This window comes from Spodoptera frugiperda, chromosome 8 (assembly GCF_023101765.2).
Source record: "Spodoptera frugiperda isolate SF20-4 chromosome 8, AGI-APGP_CSIRO_Sfru_2.0, whole genome shotgun sequence".
In the NCBI taxonomy this organism is placed as follows: Eukaryota; Metazoa; Arthropoda; class Insecta; order Lepidoptera; family Noctuidae; genus Spodoptera; species Spodoptera frugiperda.
The window spans coordinates 3926173-3945052 of record NC_064219.1 but is presented as its reverse complement, the minus strand read 5'-3'; the positions used below and the strand labels follow the sequence as shown (position 1 = coordinate 3945052).

At 36.8% G+C, this 18880-nt stretch overlaps 1 protein-coding gene across 1 annotated transcript in view; it reads right to left on the bottom strand.

Moving 5' to 3' along the window:
* The window catches only part of LOC118275521 (neuroendocrine convertase 2), a 94527-nt gene that overhangs the window by 34151 nt on the left and 41496 nt on the right, over positions 1 to 18880 (bottom strand). The window contains exons 2-4 of the mRNA XM_050695241.1: positions 15916 to 16020; positions 2509 to 2749; positions 1260 to 1297 (exon numbers count right to left, since the gene is read on the bottom strand). Of these exons, the coding sequence (XP_050551198.1) occupies positions 1260 to 1297; positions 2509 to 2749; positions 15916 to 16020 (384 nt within the window). The remainder of the gene's footprint in view (positions 1 to 1259; positions 1298 to 2508; positions 2750 to 15915; positions 16021 to 18880) is intronic.

Genomic DNA, 18880 nt, shown 5'->3' with positions numbered 1-18880 from the left:
GAACAGAGAGTAAATCTCCCTAAGAAAAAAACGATACCGGCCGTATTGCGAACCTCTTCCTTTTTGGGGAGTCAGTTAAAAAGGAGGAACCAGGTGAGGTGATCGTGGATGACACTTTTTAGATATAAAACTCCAAAAAGTGTCATTCACCAACTCAACTTGTAACTTTTTACAGTTTCAGATAACGAAAAACCAAATAATACTTTTTCGAACCCAGGAACCCAACGATCTCTTACTTCAATCGCACTTGTAACCGACCAATGAAACAGAGACTGCTATTTCAAAAAGAATATCTAAAGAAAAATATTTTCTTTCAAAAAACACGGTTCCATTCCACTAAGTAAACATAAAGCGCCTATTTACACGAAAGTATTATTTCGCACCGAGATTTTAATATTTAAAGATGTTCAGTGCCCGTGAAGGTATTCATTAAAATGCTACCTTTGGAACAAACCTTACTTATCATTTCGTGGAACGGAGCTATGAAAAGCAACACTTTATATTACGAATTAAAAAAATCTTTGTTTAATTCAACGCGTACTTTCATTTAGGTACAGATTTTTTTTTCATTTAAATTGTAGATATTATTTAGCTTGAACAGTTTGTTTGTTTGTGTCAAATATAAGCAACGTCACGCCTTTTATCCTCGAAGGGTAGGCAGAAGTGTTCTATAAGTCCCATGTAATAGGCCATATACCGGCCATATCCGGTATATTGCCATATACCGTAAAAAATAGTGAGTAATTTTGTGTCAAAAGTAAGTAATTGGAATTTCTCCCCTTTCCTGACGACAGATCAATCTGATTTTTGGTACACACTCTTATTATAGATGACCGCACCCATTTCACAAAAAAATATGTTTTATGTATAACTTGTTGTTAATTTATTATCTAGCGAAAGGTCCTCAAATATTCCTGGATTATGCTATACTATATTTTTACGTAGTAATAAGCAGAGATTTATGGAACAACTAAATGTTTTTACTAATTTTGCTTGTTTGGACTAAGTAATAATGTTATAGTACAATTTTATAGGCATTAACAGTATAATAAATTATTAATTTTTATTCCGCTATAGATGAATTTTCAGCATGCGAAGATTCTCCGTGGAGGAGCGAAACATAATATGTCAAGTGCGGTTCGAGTGTTTTGTTGTGTGTGTGTGTTTTTGTGTTGTATTGCTAATTGCAGTTTTTGTTAGTTCGTTTTGGAGAAAAAGAAGACGAAAGAAAACCATTTATTTTACACGCTAATACTTACATAATTGTACTTCAAATCTGGATGCATGTAGTCGACACCTGCAACAAACAAACATAATTTAAATAACTTACATAAAAAGCGTGATATATTTTTTTAAGGGATAAGCTGGTAAACGAACATACGGATCACCTGATAGTAAGCAATCAGCACCGCCCATGTACACCAGTAACACCAGAAGCGTTAGAAGTGTGTTGCCGGCATTTTGGGAGTTAAGCATTAGAGAATTGCTGGGGATTCAGGGTGGTTTTCATACTAGGGAGGGTGGTAATTGGGCCTCCAATAACCTCACTCAAACGACGAAACACAATGCAAGCATTGAGTCGTCCGTTTTCTGTGAGGCCGTGGTATCACTCCGGTAGAGCCTGTTCGTGCCGAAGCATAAGCATCTCCCACATATATTTTATTATTGCGTCTATTTTGTTGTAGTTTACTGAACTAAACCTCGAACTTCTGAGAGCCTTCATTCAGGACTTCTAACCCAACAACCAACACTCAATCAACATACATTTTATAAAAAAAATGAACGATGAGCGACAAAGTAATTTATTATCTTTTTTCATGTCACATTAATTTAGATTTTTATATTAAAAATGTATGAAACGGAGCGGTTCTGTTTAATATATTCATTTTCATCCCGTCATACGACTTAATTACGTCATCTTAATTATTATTCATTAAAAAAGGTACACGAGTAATGTTTTGAGAGACGGTAAATTAGCTTTTTCTGGAACCTCTTGTGTTTAAATTGAAAATGTTTCTTTAGCGTTTTATTTTTAGGAAAAAACATACACATGGTCGTAGACATCTTCGGAATTTTCGCTTTGAAAGCTTAAAATAAACTATTACAAATACAAATGTCACATCAAACGTTTTTTATATAAATATCTAGAGCAAATTCGATTTTAATTTTCCAGTGAACTTTTACTTTCATTTCGCCTTTAACTTCAGATACGCCTACAAACATGTTTGTTCAAACAAACAAAAACATTACAAATCGCCAATTTATCTTAGGTAAACCTGTTTAATAGTTTGTCCTTTAAATTCTTTCTTCTTATCGCTAATCTCCGGAACTACTAGTCTGATTTGAATACATCTTTTTGTGTTAGGTAGTTCATTTATTAAGAAAGGTTATATAGGCTATAAAACATCACGCTACGATCAAGAAGAGTCGGCAGATGGAGCTGAAATAGTAAACTGATATAGGTCGTCTAGTGTACAATATACTTAAAGAAAATAATATTCAACTTACCATCATCCATAATAGCAGTTGTGACATTCACCCCCGTATACCCTTGAGCCCAGGCGGCTTCCACGTTCAAATCCAGTTTAGGTTTCCCCCCATTTTGTCCAGTATTCTTCAAGTACCATTGTAGGGGGAAATAGGGGTCACGGGGCTCGGCTGCGGGCACTGGCGCAGGTTCCGGTAGCCTTAAGGGGCGAAATCCCCTCTTTACTCTTTTAAAACCGGTCTGTTGTACTGCTGTGTGAACCTGTGGATAAAAAGAGAATTGAATGTCATCGTCGAAGTTGTATTTTTTAGGGTTTAGGTTTAGGGATTGGACGTTTTTGGCTTGTTATATAGTTAGAATGGGATTGTAGATCCTTTCTCTAAACTTCTAAGGAATTAATTATATTTTGCATTATGTGTATGACACAAGACACATAACCCAGTAATTATATTATTCTGTCACATCTTAGCTGAAATAAAAATAAAAAACAAAGGCTTGCTGAATATGATTTGATAGCGCTATTCATTATTCTAAGTAAAGTTTTTTTAAAGGGAGGAAAAAATCATCCAATTACTTCTCTCTTCGTGGACGAGGCAAGAGGGTATGTCGGACTCTTACTAACTAAAAACCACCCCGCTGCAAACTGCTTTTCGAGCCGGAGCCCCGGTAACCTGCTAGGCAGTCCGCAGTAGGATATTCTACATTGGCATTTTAATAACTTCTTCTAAGCATTACTTAGACCTATTTTGTACCTTAACCCTACACCATTATGAGTCAAAATTACTGGAAATTAAATATATGAGTAACGTTGTAGGAAAGTACAGAGGCGTAATATTTTTTATTTTGTGTATGAAATTGGTTTTGTTAAAACCAATTTCATTTCTTAAAATTTTGTCTTTATTCGGTATTTCGATCATTTTTCAATAGTACGGAGTCTAGAATTGTGTCCAGTATATAGCAACAGGCTCACCCCCTATTACATGGGACTTATAAACATAAATAGTGAAAAGTGGGTGTACATTTTCACTGGCATTACGTGCCGTAATGTGTACCTCTGCCTACCTCTTCTGGGATAAAATGCGTGACGATACATAAATATATTTGTGTGTTTGGATAATTTGTCCATCAGTCACAATGAAGCTAATGTACGGATTTTGATGATATTTAGTATCCAGACTTGGGAGACAGAATACTTTTTATACCACGGGTACGCGGGTGATGCCGCTTGCAGAATCTAGTAGACAATAAATTTTAAAGCAACAAGAAACCCAACACAAGAAAACTATACAAGTAGACAAGCAAAACTTAAAATTAACAATATTTTACACGAGTTTGTAAACTACAAGCAAAGCAACACAAAGCGAAACAAAATTAATAACGTTTCACGTGAAACTTAGAGACTTTCAGGCACTTGAACTAGTTTTCAGGAAAATATATCACGGACCTTTCCCAACTTCCTGAAATTGTAACACGACTTTTGTCTTCAATGTTTAAACAAATAACTTGTCATATTTTGTATCTCAGTATTTAAATATTTAGTTGCTCGAGTAAATGCGTAGTTCTTAAATCTGATGCTAACTTAAATGCTGTTAAACAAAACAAACTAAAGTAATATTCGTAAAATATATGGATTTATATTTCTAAGATTGTTTGCTTTCATAATCTTGCCGGGTTTAAAGCTTTTGTTACATCTTTTGTTTTAGCAATGCTCCTATAGCAAATAATTCGCGTAATCAGTGAAATATAAATTAATTGCTTCGTGCTTTCCGAGGCACGGGGGTGAAACTCCGCCCAACTTCCTGACTCTGGATTAATAATGGTAATTTTACTCAGAAAATGCCATTATCACTTTTTGGCCAGCGTGGAAATCTAACTCGTAATAAGTTACGATTAGATTCCCACGCTAGATTACGAGTAGAGTTACGTTAAAGTCAAAGTCAAAATCATTTATTTCAAATAGACCTGGAAGGCACTTTTGAACGTCAAACCAAATATAATAATATTAATAACGTCAGTCCTCTAGTGAAACTATTTGCTCGTTCCAAAGTGTAGATTCCTATGGAGAAGAACGAGCAAGAAACTCCATAGGTTACTCTTTTCAATCAGATTCACAATACAATTCTTGGTTACATTGTTTCGATTACTTCAACTTTGTGAGAACGAATCTTAACTCATAACGTAACACTACATGTAACAGCAGCTGGTCACTCAACTACTGTGCCAAGTATGCAGCAGTACTAGCAATAATGTTCCACGTGAAAATGTCAACTCTACACTAAAAATTGAAATCAGTAACTCTATCCAAATAAAAAGCAAGACAGTATAACATGGTCAGAAAGCATTCACTTTAAAATTCAGCTCGTACACTCACAAATAACTTTCAGACTGAAACACAGTTTAGTTCCAACGCAGCATATGTTCCCGACAACTGAAAGCTCTTCAGAGCTGAAAATCCCCACTTTACATGAAGAATAAAACGACAAAGAGCCCCCAAAGTGCTGGTTCTGCGAATCTACAGTAGTGAACGAACTTTTTATATTGATTTTACCCAAAGGGACCCTTTTGGCCGCGCTGAGTACATTTTCTAAAACACTTTTGTTGAAAACTCGTTCAAAACTTCGGATCAATACTCGGAGAGGTTTCGTTTGCTTTTAAAAATGAATCAGTGTGGTTTTATTTATGTCGTTTGGCTGGTGTATTTTTGTTTCTAATCACCTATGTCATCCCCGAAAGGGTAGGCAGAGCTGCGGTAGCTGAAAACTGCCATTACACACACATACACACACACTTGATCATTGCCATACATTGAGCACAATTCCAGAGTCCGTGCAACTACTGAGAAATTTTCGAAAAGCCGAAAAAAGCCCAGCAATAGTTTGCCCGACCCAGGAATCGAACCCAAGACGTAGTAGCAGGCAGTCATACTTGCGACCACTTGACTAACGAGGCAGTTACAACTATCACTCAATAAAATTACCAACAGTAAACATACTCCGTATACAGAAGCACTTTACATAATATTACATGAAACTCCAATTGAACACACAAACAACCACACTGATAATTAACGTAATCATGTTAACAATTCATATTATACACGACATACGAACTGGTTGCTACGCGCTACGAACGCTACGAGCTACGCGCTACGAATTGCTACGAAGTCTACGAGAATCTACACAAAGAGATAAAATTGCCGAGTTGTTTAATAACAAAAAATAATCCTACTTTCTTTATACACCAAAATAGAACCTACAAAGTAATAAAACCAACAATTTATCCAAATATGTGAACTACAGATTAAGATAAATCGGTTCTTATATTAAATTCTTGCAAAATTTATAGTATTAAGATTATTTAATAAGGTCCAAATCTTACGGAAACATTCTTAGAGGTTGTTAGCGATTAGTATTCGACTGACGCCACCTCGAAGATAAATGGGTTTAGGGAAAACTGATTAATGTGCCCCTCAACTTGACCCAAATATAACCTGGCACGTGCCACTGAATACAATGTCCACATTATAACACAATAAAGCCTCTGACATAATAATATATAATATTTTCGTACCTATATTTATTTATTCGCTCACTTACTTATGGAAAACTTTTGCCGTTGTCATAGCAACCGTGATAGTTATTGCGATCCTTTAATAAATATGTTTGTCGATATTTTTGTGTTTGTGAATGTTTTTGTAGATAATTGGATGTTTTTCTATTGATAGGTTAAAGTTGGATTAATGGTAATCTCAGAATATTTGTAGTATTAAGGTCAACGTCTACCATATACTACCTGTGTATACCTACTTAAACTCATATTACCTATATAATTCCTCCTATTGTATTGTATGTATTACACACCACATTTCCTAAATCTACATTTTGCTCATAGATTGTTCACAATCGCCAATCCCAATCCCAATCCCAACCCCAACTTCGCAATTCCCAACCCCAACCCCCATCCCCAATCCCCAATCCCCAATCCCCAATCTCCAATCTTCAATCTCTAATCATCACTCTCAACCCCAAACCTCAGACCTCAAATCCCTACTTTTAAAATGACGATAACGCACTTGTAACTCGGTGTTGCGGGTGTCCCTAGGCACTGGGCAGCATCGATTGCTAGCTATCAGGCGATCCATCTACTCATTTGTAAAAAATCTAAATAGACAAGTCAACTTCACCGTTTTAATATTGAAATAAGTGCTTCGAACTTGACTTAGACCAGTTTATCGCCTACTTATTGGTATCGACTTATATAAAACTTGAAGGTTATATACCAACGTACTACGAGTAGATTTCGATAAATTGTTCCCGTTTCTGTATTCGAGTTTGTAATTGTCACAGCCGTCAATCGCCTGTCGTGTTAACAGTCGAAACTTCTATTCTATTTTGAACACAGAATATATTTGACGCGGGAGAAACAAGCTGCTGCTTTTATATATACAGTATATAGGCGTTTTTTATCTTTTATTTATATACAGTTTTTATCTACAACGAACAAAAAATAAAGTCTGTCTTTGTAACCGACTTCAAAAGAAGGAGTGTTCTGTTTGACCTGTATGTATGTTTGAGCGTGATTATCTCGCGTTTGGCTGAATCAATTTTGGAGTATTTTTCACACTGAGGAAGGGTTCCCTTATATATTAACCGACCCAAAAAATATTAAGGATTTATTTGTTTTTTCAATTTAACAAATTAGGTTTGCTCTGTTCTTAAATAACTAACGAAGATTTATTAACAAAATAGAATAAATTAGATTCTCTACCATTTTCCTTAGACTAACTAAACTGTAATAAATCTAAAACCTATTCAAAACTGTTTTAATTCACTATGTCCATTAAAATAATCCAAAGTTCACAAGTTCGACATTCCTTTGACAAGTTCAATTAGTTTTTATTCGGTTAGTGACACTTAGAAGTAGGTACTTCAATTATTTATAGAAAGGGTCAAACCAATTTCGACCTTGAAAACTTTCGGGTATTTGATTTAATGAATGTGAGAAATGTTTGAAGTGAAATAGCTGAGTAATTGTAACACTTTAATATGCATTTATTGACAATTTCCATAAATATTTACAATCAAGACATTAGTAATTTTTCATATTTTCTGACTCAACTAAAATCCTAATATTGTTCAAACAAAATCGGTAATATAGAACGAATACAATGCAATCGACATTTAATATAAAAACCTACATACAATAGATAAAAGAGAAACACTTTTTCTTGATAAAAATGTTCAACATAATTTATTTTAAAAAAGTGGACGTGTCGACAACACCTAAGAAAAATATCGACATGGCCGCCACTAGCTCGAACCACGTAAAGGTTTGAAAAAACGTTGGTTTTTGTCTATGTCCTTTACAAGCATACAACATGGCAGCCAGACCTGAAGCCACAATTTGTGTATCACACAAAGAGTTGCTCACCCGCCCGAACCCGCTACACATTCCACGTCAGCCAGTTGTCCAGCAACAGCACCAACCGTGCAGTCAAAATTGCCAATATAATAAAAAAAGTGACTCAAAAAATAAACATTGTTCGACCTTTTCAAAGGTTTGGAACGACATTTCGTTTTAACAAGATTTCGCTGAATTAAAATCAAAAACATTCAACACCGACGTGTCTACAACACTAGCAAAAAAAATGTCAACACGTCAATCGCTCGCGCCACATAAAGGGTGTTGGAAAATTGTCGACGATCACAGTTTCGCGTTGAAATCGTCTCGTTGATATTCCAAGGCGATGCAGTCATGAATAAAATCATAAAACACATGTTATAGCTTGTAAATAATGGCTTTATGTGATGGAAATGTTTAATATATTTTATGCTTATATCAATAAAGGTTATTTCACAATGCTGTGTGTATATTTTCTGGTTTTGCTGTGAAAGATTCTATTTTGCATTATTATGCTATCATGAACGTTCGGACGAAACTGTGATACTTTTTTTTACTAAGTAAGTATATACCACCCCAGCCCAGAAATATCACAAATACATTGCAAATTACATAGGATTTAAGGGCAGGAGAGCCGGGTTCGGCACTTATGGGCTGGCTTGACCAGATTGATAACACGGTCTCACAGAAAACCGAAACCGAAGCGAAACAACCCTTCAATTCCTAACCTCAAAAGGCCAGCAACGCACTTGTAACGCCTCTGGTGTTTTGGGTATCCATAGGCGGCGGAAATTTACTTTCAGGTCTACGATACGTCTGCTCGCTTACCGACTTATGCCATAAAAAAGGAAACTTTAAATACTTTATTATAACGTAAGTAGAGGCGGATTAAACTTATAGAGCATTCTAGACAAGCACATCATAAGTGCCCCTAAATATTTTTAGTGCCGCCGCCAGTTTGTGCGCAGCGCCTCTCTGTAACCTGGCATCAAGTACTTGCCTAGTTTGTCTTAGGAATAATACACTTCTAGACGGAAGCTGAGTCTGGAAAATCCTCCATTCTACCATAATAATACAATTCACTAAAAAAAACAATTTAAATAAAGATCAGTATTATTAGTAGTCATGCCAACAATATAAATATTCGCCTAGCAACACCAGACTGAAGCTAGACCGCCCTAACCTCAAAATAATAAACTAAACTTCCAAGTACTCTCATTTTAATATTAAATAAAACATCGCCTGTTATTCCTTAACCTTCATGAAGGATTCTCATAAGTTATTTCATGAATTTTCTCTTAGAAAAAGGTTCTGGTTTATCTTTAGAGGGTTTTGAATATCTAGTCCATGTAAAATATTGGTTTGTGGTCGAATCTGGTTACGATTTAGTTATGAGTTAGTGTTTGTGAGTGAGAAATAAATATCGTTGATTGATGACTGATAACTATACGGTTTGTGCTCGGTGGTTGGGTAACCGACTGCCAAGTAGACGTATAGCGGGTTCGATTTCCGCACGAAGCAACTCTTCGAGTGATCCACAAATTGTTGCATCCAGTCTGGGTGTCATGTGTAAGTGAACTTGTACGTTTGTAAACGCAACCACGACACAGGAAAAACACCAAGTGTGTGGCCACCAAACCAAGTTAAAACAAAATAAACAGGAAAAATATAATGCTATGTCAATATCTTTGTCTGCACTAGACTCTAGACTAGAGTCTAGTGCTAGACAAATTATTAAGTACCTTAACTAACCCTAACATGTCATCTTTACTAACCACCCCAATACTAATAAATCACCATTTTATTTACACAAATAAATATCTCATACATATACATAATTTCAGGAAGTACTCAACCAAAACACACATAAAATCTACTCCAAATACAACAATATATTGTATTTTCTAACCTACAAATGGAAAACTATAACCCATTATGGTAGCTATGATCAAATAAATATGGAATCCATACATGACACATATTGAACGGGCTTGTAATGCGGTCTTTGTGTTCATACCTGAACCACCGTTTAGAGAACTTCTAACGTATGTGAATACGTGACTGTGTAAGGCTGTGTTTATTATAAAGCTTCAGACGGCCTTTTGGGTGAGGCGCGAGAGAGGGTCAGATCCTTATTGACTAAAATCCGCCTCCGTGCTACTATTGCTTCGAGCCGAAACAGGGATACCTTTTTTTTCAAACATTGTCCCACACTAAGATTTTCTCCAATGTCGTGGGTGTGTTTACAGACATACAATTTCCAATACACATGACACCCAAACCCGGAACAACAATCTGTGGATCACAAAAGTAATGGAATTGAACTAATATTAAGGTTGCTTAACAGCCACTTGCCCAGCCACTGCGCCAACCGTGCAGTCAACAACTGGTTAAGTTGTCTGCAGCTCTAGAGAGTACACAAAACTACACATTTCAGGCCCCAAATCCAATCTACATAAAAACCGACAACAATATAATTTCTGATTAAAAAAAGGAAAAAATACTTCCATATGAACACAGCCTTAGTCCTTTGTCACAGTACACGTGAATACTTCGCACACATTGTTACGTAATCTACATACAATAAGAGTTTCGGTAAACTGAGAGCTCTCCGGCGAAGGTTGGGGGACATGTAAACATTTCAATATGCCGATATTTTCAATGTACACATATATTTTGCCCTTTGTTGTATTCGGTTGTGGCTGTATGTAGGTATTTTATTTATTTGTTGGTGGTATATGGTTGGTTGGTGTACTTTTTATTACATTTGGTTTTGTTTAAAGGGTTTTTAAGGGGGGGGGGAATCATCCAATGACTCTTTTCACCTTAATTGAAGTAAAAGGGACAATCAGACTCTTACTGACTAAAATACCCCTTGATCCTACTCCTGCTTCGAGCCGGGGTCCTCGTATGGTAAGCTGTCCGCAGCTCCGGGTTGGGAATCAGATCTTTGGTATGTAGATCATACTCTTCATAATAGGGTTGGTAGGAATTGTGTCATTTCAGGAATCGTCATACTAAGTATTCGTAATGCGTACTTTTATGACAAAACCCTACAAGCCCATAATCTGTAGTTTTCTTTCTATAACATTAATTTTATTACACACCCAAAAAAAATCTCTTCAACCTTACGTAGGCACAATTCTTAATTTCCAAATGCGAGATTTTGAGCGAATGTCGAAAAGTTGGTTCGGCTCCAACTCCAAAATTAATACTGGAAAAAGTTTGCGATGTCGAAATTTGGGAAAAAGTTCGTTCGTTCGTTTCGCAATTTAAAACGTAATTTATGCGGTTGACGGGGCCTGCCAATTATAGACGTTTGGTAAAAGATCAGTGAGTTACAGACTAGGGTTGAACAGCTTACATAATGAATTAGAAGGTTCTGTTAATCATTAATATCTATTTGGCTGTCAAATTGGTAAATTCAAACCAGTAAGGTTTCAATTGATTAGAGCAATCGATGCGTATCTATAGATTTATTAACAGGCTTGAAACAGACAGGGGTTTACATTATTAGTATAAAATGTAATATTATTTAATAGAATAGTATTTAAAAATTAAACTTATAACGTACGACTGCACGGTTGGCGTGGTGACTGGGCAACTAGCGGTTTCGATTCCCGCACGGAGCAATTCCCGCACGGAACAATTCCCGCACGGAGCTATTCCCGCACGGAGCAATTCCCGCACGGAACTATTCCCGCACGGAGCTGTTCCCGCACGGAATTATTCCCGCACGGAGCTGTTCCCGCACGGAGCAATTCCCGCACGGAACTATTCCCGCACGGAGCTATTCCCGCACGGAACTATTCCCGCACGGAACTATTCCCGCACGGAGCAATTCCTGCACAAAACTATTCCCGCACGCAACCATTCCCGCACGGCGCAATTCCCGCAAGGAGCTGTTCCCGCACGGAATTATTCCCACACGGAGCAATTCCCGCACGGACCTGTTCCCGCACGGAACTATTCCCGCACGGAGCTGTTCCTGCACGGAGCTGTTCCCGCACGGAACTATTCCCGCACGTAAGTATTCCCGCAAAAAATTAATCCCGAACGGAATTATTCCCGCACGGAACTATTCCCGCACGGAGCTGTTCCCGCACGGAACTGTTCCTGCACGGAACTATTCTCGTACGGAACTATTCTCGCACGGAACTATTCTTGCACGGAACTATTCCCGCACGAAACTATTTCCGCACGGAGATGTTCCCGCATGGAGCTGTTCCCGCATGGAGCAATTCCCGCACGGAGCTGTTCCCGCACGAAACTATTCCCGCACTTCAATGCGCAATTCAAGCACGGCGCAATTCCCACACGGACCCGAAACAACAATTTTTGGTTCACACATTGTGTGATAAGATGTTTCGGGTCCTGACTGGACACAGGTGTCAACCTATGGTGTGTTTGTAAACATACCCACGACATAGGAGAAAAACCTAGTGTGGTTTCACTTTTTAAACTTTGATTAACGCCAATTTTAATAGGTTAAAGAGTCTTAAAATAAAACGATCCAAACCACGACCATAGTAAGTCCTAAATATTAACTTGAATATACACTACACACGGACATAGTCGCCAAAATCGGTTCGGTTATAACTTGTCACGTCACAAATTAGTATTATAATCTGTGGCACAATAAATCTAACGTCATATGTCAACAGATGGCACCACGTACACAATCTGTGAGAGGATTAAACATGATAAATGGGCGGTGCGGTATCAACTAACTCACGGACTGTCCAATCTATCATTCTTTATGTATTATAGTCAATGACGGATTTTCAGCTTTTGTTATTTTGTTGGTTTTAGATATCCTGTGTGTAAAAAATATACATATTTTACTACTTATAAGTGTATTTTTTACACACACTGTTCTGGTTCCACTCTTATTCATCGCAAATTGGTGTTTTGTAGCCTTTCTTGATAAGTTGACTATGCTATCTAACACAAAAAGGTGTTTTTCCACCCTTAAAAACACACAGAAAGGACTTTTTTTTCTGATTCATCTGTGTTTGGTTTACATGGCAAACAATGCCTATTGTATAAAATTTACAAATAACGCCATATGTTGTACAGTAGCAACGTGACAATTACCGCGTCGTGTGTCGCAGAATACTGCTCTTGAACACGAGCCTCTAGCATGGCTTGAAACTAGTCGAGTTCCTCGTCAAACAGTTAGCAAACATAATATGGATATGAGGTACATTGCAAAAAATATGTAGAAACACAAAGTTAATCTACTAAACTCAACGAAAATGCTAATAAAAGCTATGTACGTAACTTTACTAGCAAAATTTAAATTAAATGTGAACCGTAAACTACCTAGAACATTTCTAGTCCCATTCCACTTTGGTCCGGCCAAAGTGAATATGTTATAAAGTAGCTTTACACACAGAATTCCAAATGTATGAAACAGCGGTTTTGGTCCTTTTGAGAGCGACGCAAAAATGTTTAGCTTAAAACGTTAGGGTTTATTTTTGGTACATATTTTTTAGATTAAGGTCATGTGCTCATGTTGGTCAAGTGGTTACTAAGCTCGGAGTTATTGGTTTGGTTCTCAAGTTGAGGTGATTGTTGTATTTCGGGCCCAATGATTTGAACTATTTTAGATTTTATCTGTAACTAGCTTCTGCCAGCGATTTTGCCATCGTTTCACCCAAGTCACCTCATACCCTGTCTGTATATCTCAAAATCCATTTAGTAGTTTCAGCGTTATTAAAAGACAAACATCCAAATATCCAAACAAACAAACTTTCACATTTATAATATTAGTGCGTTGTGATATCGCGGAAACTGAATGTCAGACATACATACCCATAACATCCAAACCTCTGCCTACCCTTTCAATGAATAAAGAGTGTGATATTGTATTAGAAAAAGCAATTTCATAAAACCTTGAAAAGAAATAGCTTTTAATGAATACTTAACTACTTTACCTCACTCGTTGCCATTAAGTAATAGTTATTTTATGTCGAGAAGTGTTTTATAGCTCCTCTTACAAAGGATTACCCATTCCCTTTGTTTTACAGCTACGGGAGAAAGTAATTGGTTATATAACAATACTTAATTAACCTTCTTACGACTGTCGTCAAGGTATTTTTTTAAGGGGGGAAATCTTTCAAAGACTTCTCCCGTCTTGGGTGAGGCGAGAGGGAGTGTGTGACTCTTACTGACTAAAAACCATCTTGTTCCTACTCCTGCTTTTCGCCGGAGCTGTGTCGGAGCCCCGGTAAACCCGCTAGGTAGTCCGCAGGTCCGGATCAGGCAATCGTATTTGACATCAATCTGGTTTCTCCCAATTTTTCTCAAAGCACCATTCAATACATCTTTAAAGAGAACAATATACCTTTTGGAATGCCCCTCTTTATAATTCAAAGAGAAATGTTTCATAAAATTATGCCTTGAGAGTTCAAATTAGTGTGGCTATATTAGAAGTAAGGGTACGGAAAGGACCAATTTTCATAACTGTGGTCCTTGAAGTGGCACGATGGACAATAAGCCTGAAAACCACTTACAAGCGGTTTTTTGTATTATACTTTGATACAGGTGCTTCGTTTTTCTTATACTTATAAGCATAACTGCTGAGAACAGCGTCTTTTTTAGGCCAGGATAAGCGCTATTAACATATTTTTAAGCAACTTCAAAAATAAGGAGGTTTTGGAAGACGACATAATACCGGTTTATGATAATATGTTCACTGTTTTATAGATTAGATACGGTACTCTCTCTGTTGAGGTCTATAAAGTGTATGTGTATTGTACTATGTATGAGATTCTGAGTTTATCTGTGTGAATAGAAACAAATGTGACGTCAATCTACGTCAAAAAAAAAAGTACAAGAAAGTGTCTAATGTATAAACGTATAGCTCACATCACACATTAGCAGCCTATAAGTAGCCACTACTGACCAAAGGCCTCTTCCCACATGGAAAAGGTTTGAGCATTAATCGCTTCCGTATGGCGGGTTGCCTTACATAATTACCCCTCCTTCCCAATCCCCGATTCCCCAACAAGCCTTAACAATTAATAACCATCAAAAGGCCAGTAACCTGAGGCGAGGCGTTCCAAGTATGCCTCTAGTGTTTCGGGTGTCCATAGGCGGTGGCGATTGCTTACCATCAAGTGATCGGCTCGTTTACCGTCTTATATCATAAAAAATATGAATAGCTGTGTACCTAATTATTCCATCACTCAATCAAAAAGACAATATTAAAACCTCAAAAATCTTCCTATAACATCAAGCCTCAATTTCTATTTACCAACACAGACGACTTGAACTAAAAGCTTATAAAACAGACCATTTTCTTAAGACATTTTCAAGGCGCTATCGAGTTAATGACGTGGACATAATATGGCCGACCTAATTACGTCACTAATCCGATACAGTTTTATAAAAGTTTTCTTTTTATTACCTTTCCAGTCTATTAGCTTAATGGGTATAATCTCTTGTTGGTTCGCAAAGAAGTAGGTAAGTGACGTGATGAAAATTGTGTGTGAGTTCAGAGTGGCGTCATGCTAGCTTTATAGTCTGTTATCCTAGTTATTTAAAGGTGACTAGCGTTTATTTTTAATGGTACTTGTATAAGCTGGTATATGGGCTGACGGATCAACTGATGGTAAGCAATCGCCGCCATCAATGAACACTTGAAACACCAGAGGTGTTATATGTACGTTGCCGGTGTTTTGGGAGTTACGAATTTAAGAGTTGTTGAGGAATCGGGAATTAGGTAGGGGGATAATTAGGCCTCTGGTAACCTCACTCACTCAACGATAATGATGAAGTCTCAATTGCGAGGCATTTAACTTATTTAATATGTAAAGCTGAAGATCTAGTTTGTTTGTTTAAACTTGCAAATCTCCAGAACAACTGGTTCGAATTGAATAATTTTATGTTTGTGTTGTTTCCTCGGTCATTCTGTCACATGTTGCCTATGTGTGTCTATTGTTTATTTTCTGAAGCGGAAAAATTGCCCGTGTCTATTTAATATGGCTTAATAAGTTACATGTTAAAATATAAAGACTTACAAGTGGGTGTTGCTTGAGCATGCGCGTGTGTGCGATGGAGCGGCGCGGGCGCGCGTGCGGCAGGCCGCGGTGCGCGAAGTGCCATTCTGTGTCAGAGCCCAGCACCTGTGGAAGAAGATATACATATTTTAAAATTATGAACAAAAATTATTAGAAAGTGCAAAAAAGTATTTTCTGTCGGACTATTGAATAGTCAAAATTACAATCATAATTATAATAAGTAGGTAGGTACATAATAATTAGAAATCAGACCACTACAGATGGGGTAGGGCTAAAGCCTGATCCGGAGCTGCGGATTACCTAGCGGGTTTACCGGGGCTCCGGCTCGAAAAGCAGGAGTAGGAACGGGGTGGTTTGTAGTCAGTAGGAGTCTGACACTCCCAAGGCCCAAGAAAGGACTTATAATAAATACATATATATATGTAGTTCCTTCTACTCCCTTGCACATCTAAACGACAACAGTCCTCCTCACGAAAGTTGTTTAAACAAAAACAAACTAACACCAAACAACACTATCTGTTGTTTGGTTTTGTCTGAAACTGTGGTTTAACATTTGCATTTAACTACGGATCGTTGCTACCACGGATGTTTAGGGTAAACCGCTATAAAGTCGAACACTTTCACGCAGTTAGTTTTTTATATAACAAAAGAATGGTATAGGTATTATCAACTAATGAAAATTATGGCTTCTGTCTCTATAATGTAAAGAAAATCTTCTATTAGGACCTTTTGACTCTGAAAAAACTAATTCAAAATAACATAATTTCACTTAAAATAACCGCAGATCATTCTCAAATGTGTAACCTTAGTACGATTTTGTAGTAGTTTTGTTTTATTTTGACGTTAAACGAAAACGAAACGATCTGATTGGTTGGTTTGTCCAAATTAATCAACCAATCAGAGCGCCAAACGCGCTCTCGTTTTGATTGCTTTCAACGTAAAACAAACTCATATTAAGTGTACTGATTGACAAGCGCGAATGAACTAACCAATCATAGCGCCAACGTTTCGTTCGCCAAAAAAATCGTATGACATTTCCAATTAACAGATAAAATAAGCTCTCTATTAGTTATTTCTACCTCATAACAAAAACATAAACAGTAACAAAATGAAAGTAATAAAATAAACCGTAGCTAAAATCTAGTTTTATGTAAGTACACAGCAATATACCCAAAATGGCTACGGAAATTCGTTGCTGAACAAAATTTTGCGGGAATCAACGGATATTGGTGTTTCGAGGTGACATTTTGGCGAAAATCATATTTTATCTCGCGCGTGGAACACGTTATCCGGTGAGGATTTGGGTAAATCGTACCTACAAGTACTTCGGTAAAACATCAGAGCGAAATAAAGCAGTAAGAACAGATTTTAGACGTTTATTTTGTGGACACTTTTACTGAAAGATATTTAGTTAATATTCACCAGTTGTGTTATAAAGTCCCATGTAATAGGGGGTGAGCCTATTGCCATTATACTGGACACAATTCCAGACTTCGTGCTATTACTGTTTTTTTTTTTCGACAAACCAAAAATCAAACCAGTAATACTTTTCCCGACTCAGCAATCGACGGCAGTCGTTCTTGCGACCACGCGACCAAATCGTTCTCAAATCCATTTCCTTTAAAAACTTAGCTAAAATCCTCTTGAAATTACTGTTAAAAAATCTAGTCCAACAAGATTTTAATTACAAAGATTATGGAACGTCGCGGCAAAGTTTTTAAACTCCGTATTTTTCTAACTTCACTGTTTACCCGCCAAACATTTGTGTTGCCACTTAATTAAAGTTAGAACCTCATCAACGCAAACAATGCTACTACGCCACCCAAGGAAATACGAACCAATAGTTTACGAAGAAAGTTTTGAGCTAAACTCCTCGTATTTCGAAACTGGAATACGGTACAAACATATAAAGTACCGTATTTTACTGACTTTCGTGTTCGCATAAGACAACACTTCTATTTCGTCGGCTTATTGCAAGAAATCATTAACTGACACATTCTAGAGAATGCAAAAACTCATTTATTTCTATCTGGTATATTTTGTAGAATGTGTCAAAATAAGTCTACTAAGTACCTATAGTTAAAAATGTATTGAATATTTTTTGCAGATAATGATTTCTTGCAATAAGCCGACGATTTTCCAATTTTATTAAAACAAAATAAAAATTCTCAGAAATAAAAAAGAAAACAAACCAATCAAGATGGCTGAATATAAAAATAAATCAAGCTATAGGTACTCTCATCAATTTCAAATTTCGAATACTTACATAACGTGTTCGATTCAACGTTTGAAAAGTCACGCGTTCGTTCAATCAAAATGGCTTTGTGAAAAGTAATTTCGGGTTACGTCTCCTTAAGACAATTTATGATTACGTTTTCTTATAGGTAATGTACATGGAAGTAATTTACCTGGATTTATTAGTGACGCAATGCCTTAACAGCCAACTGAAACGAGAATGGAAACCGACTTTATGGCTTAGAAAATAAAGTCCAAGTGGCTATAAAGTTTTATTGACGCCAATTGTGCGTTGTTTTCACGTGTAAGCGTAATAATATTGGGCCGAAAAGGTTAATTGGTATGACAGTACCAGTTGTGAAGTTAACGATAGCAAACACAGCCTGGGTACCGTTTGATATCAGGCCAGCAAATTGCCTGTCGAAATTATAACAGAATTTAATTACTAATTTCGGTTAATAGAAGTAGATGTTACGTTCAAACCGACCTTTTTGGAAGTAAGGTCATTAAACCGAACTGGTAGTCAGGTAAGTAAATATTAGACTGCGACAGTAATTGTAAATGATAAATGATACTCGTATTTATTTTTGCAAATAGGTATATATATATGTAACTCTTTTACTCTTCAATCTCTTAAATAACTAGATGAGGCCGGCATTTGTACTTTTGTTACTATAAATTTACCATAAAAATATTATATAAAAGAAAAACATATTATGTTTGACGAAGA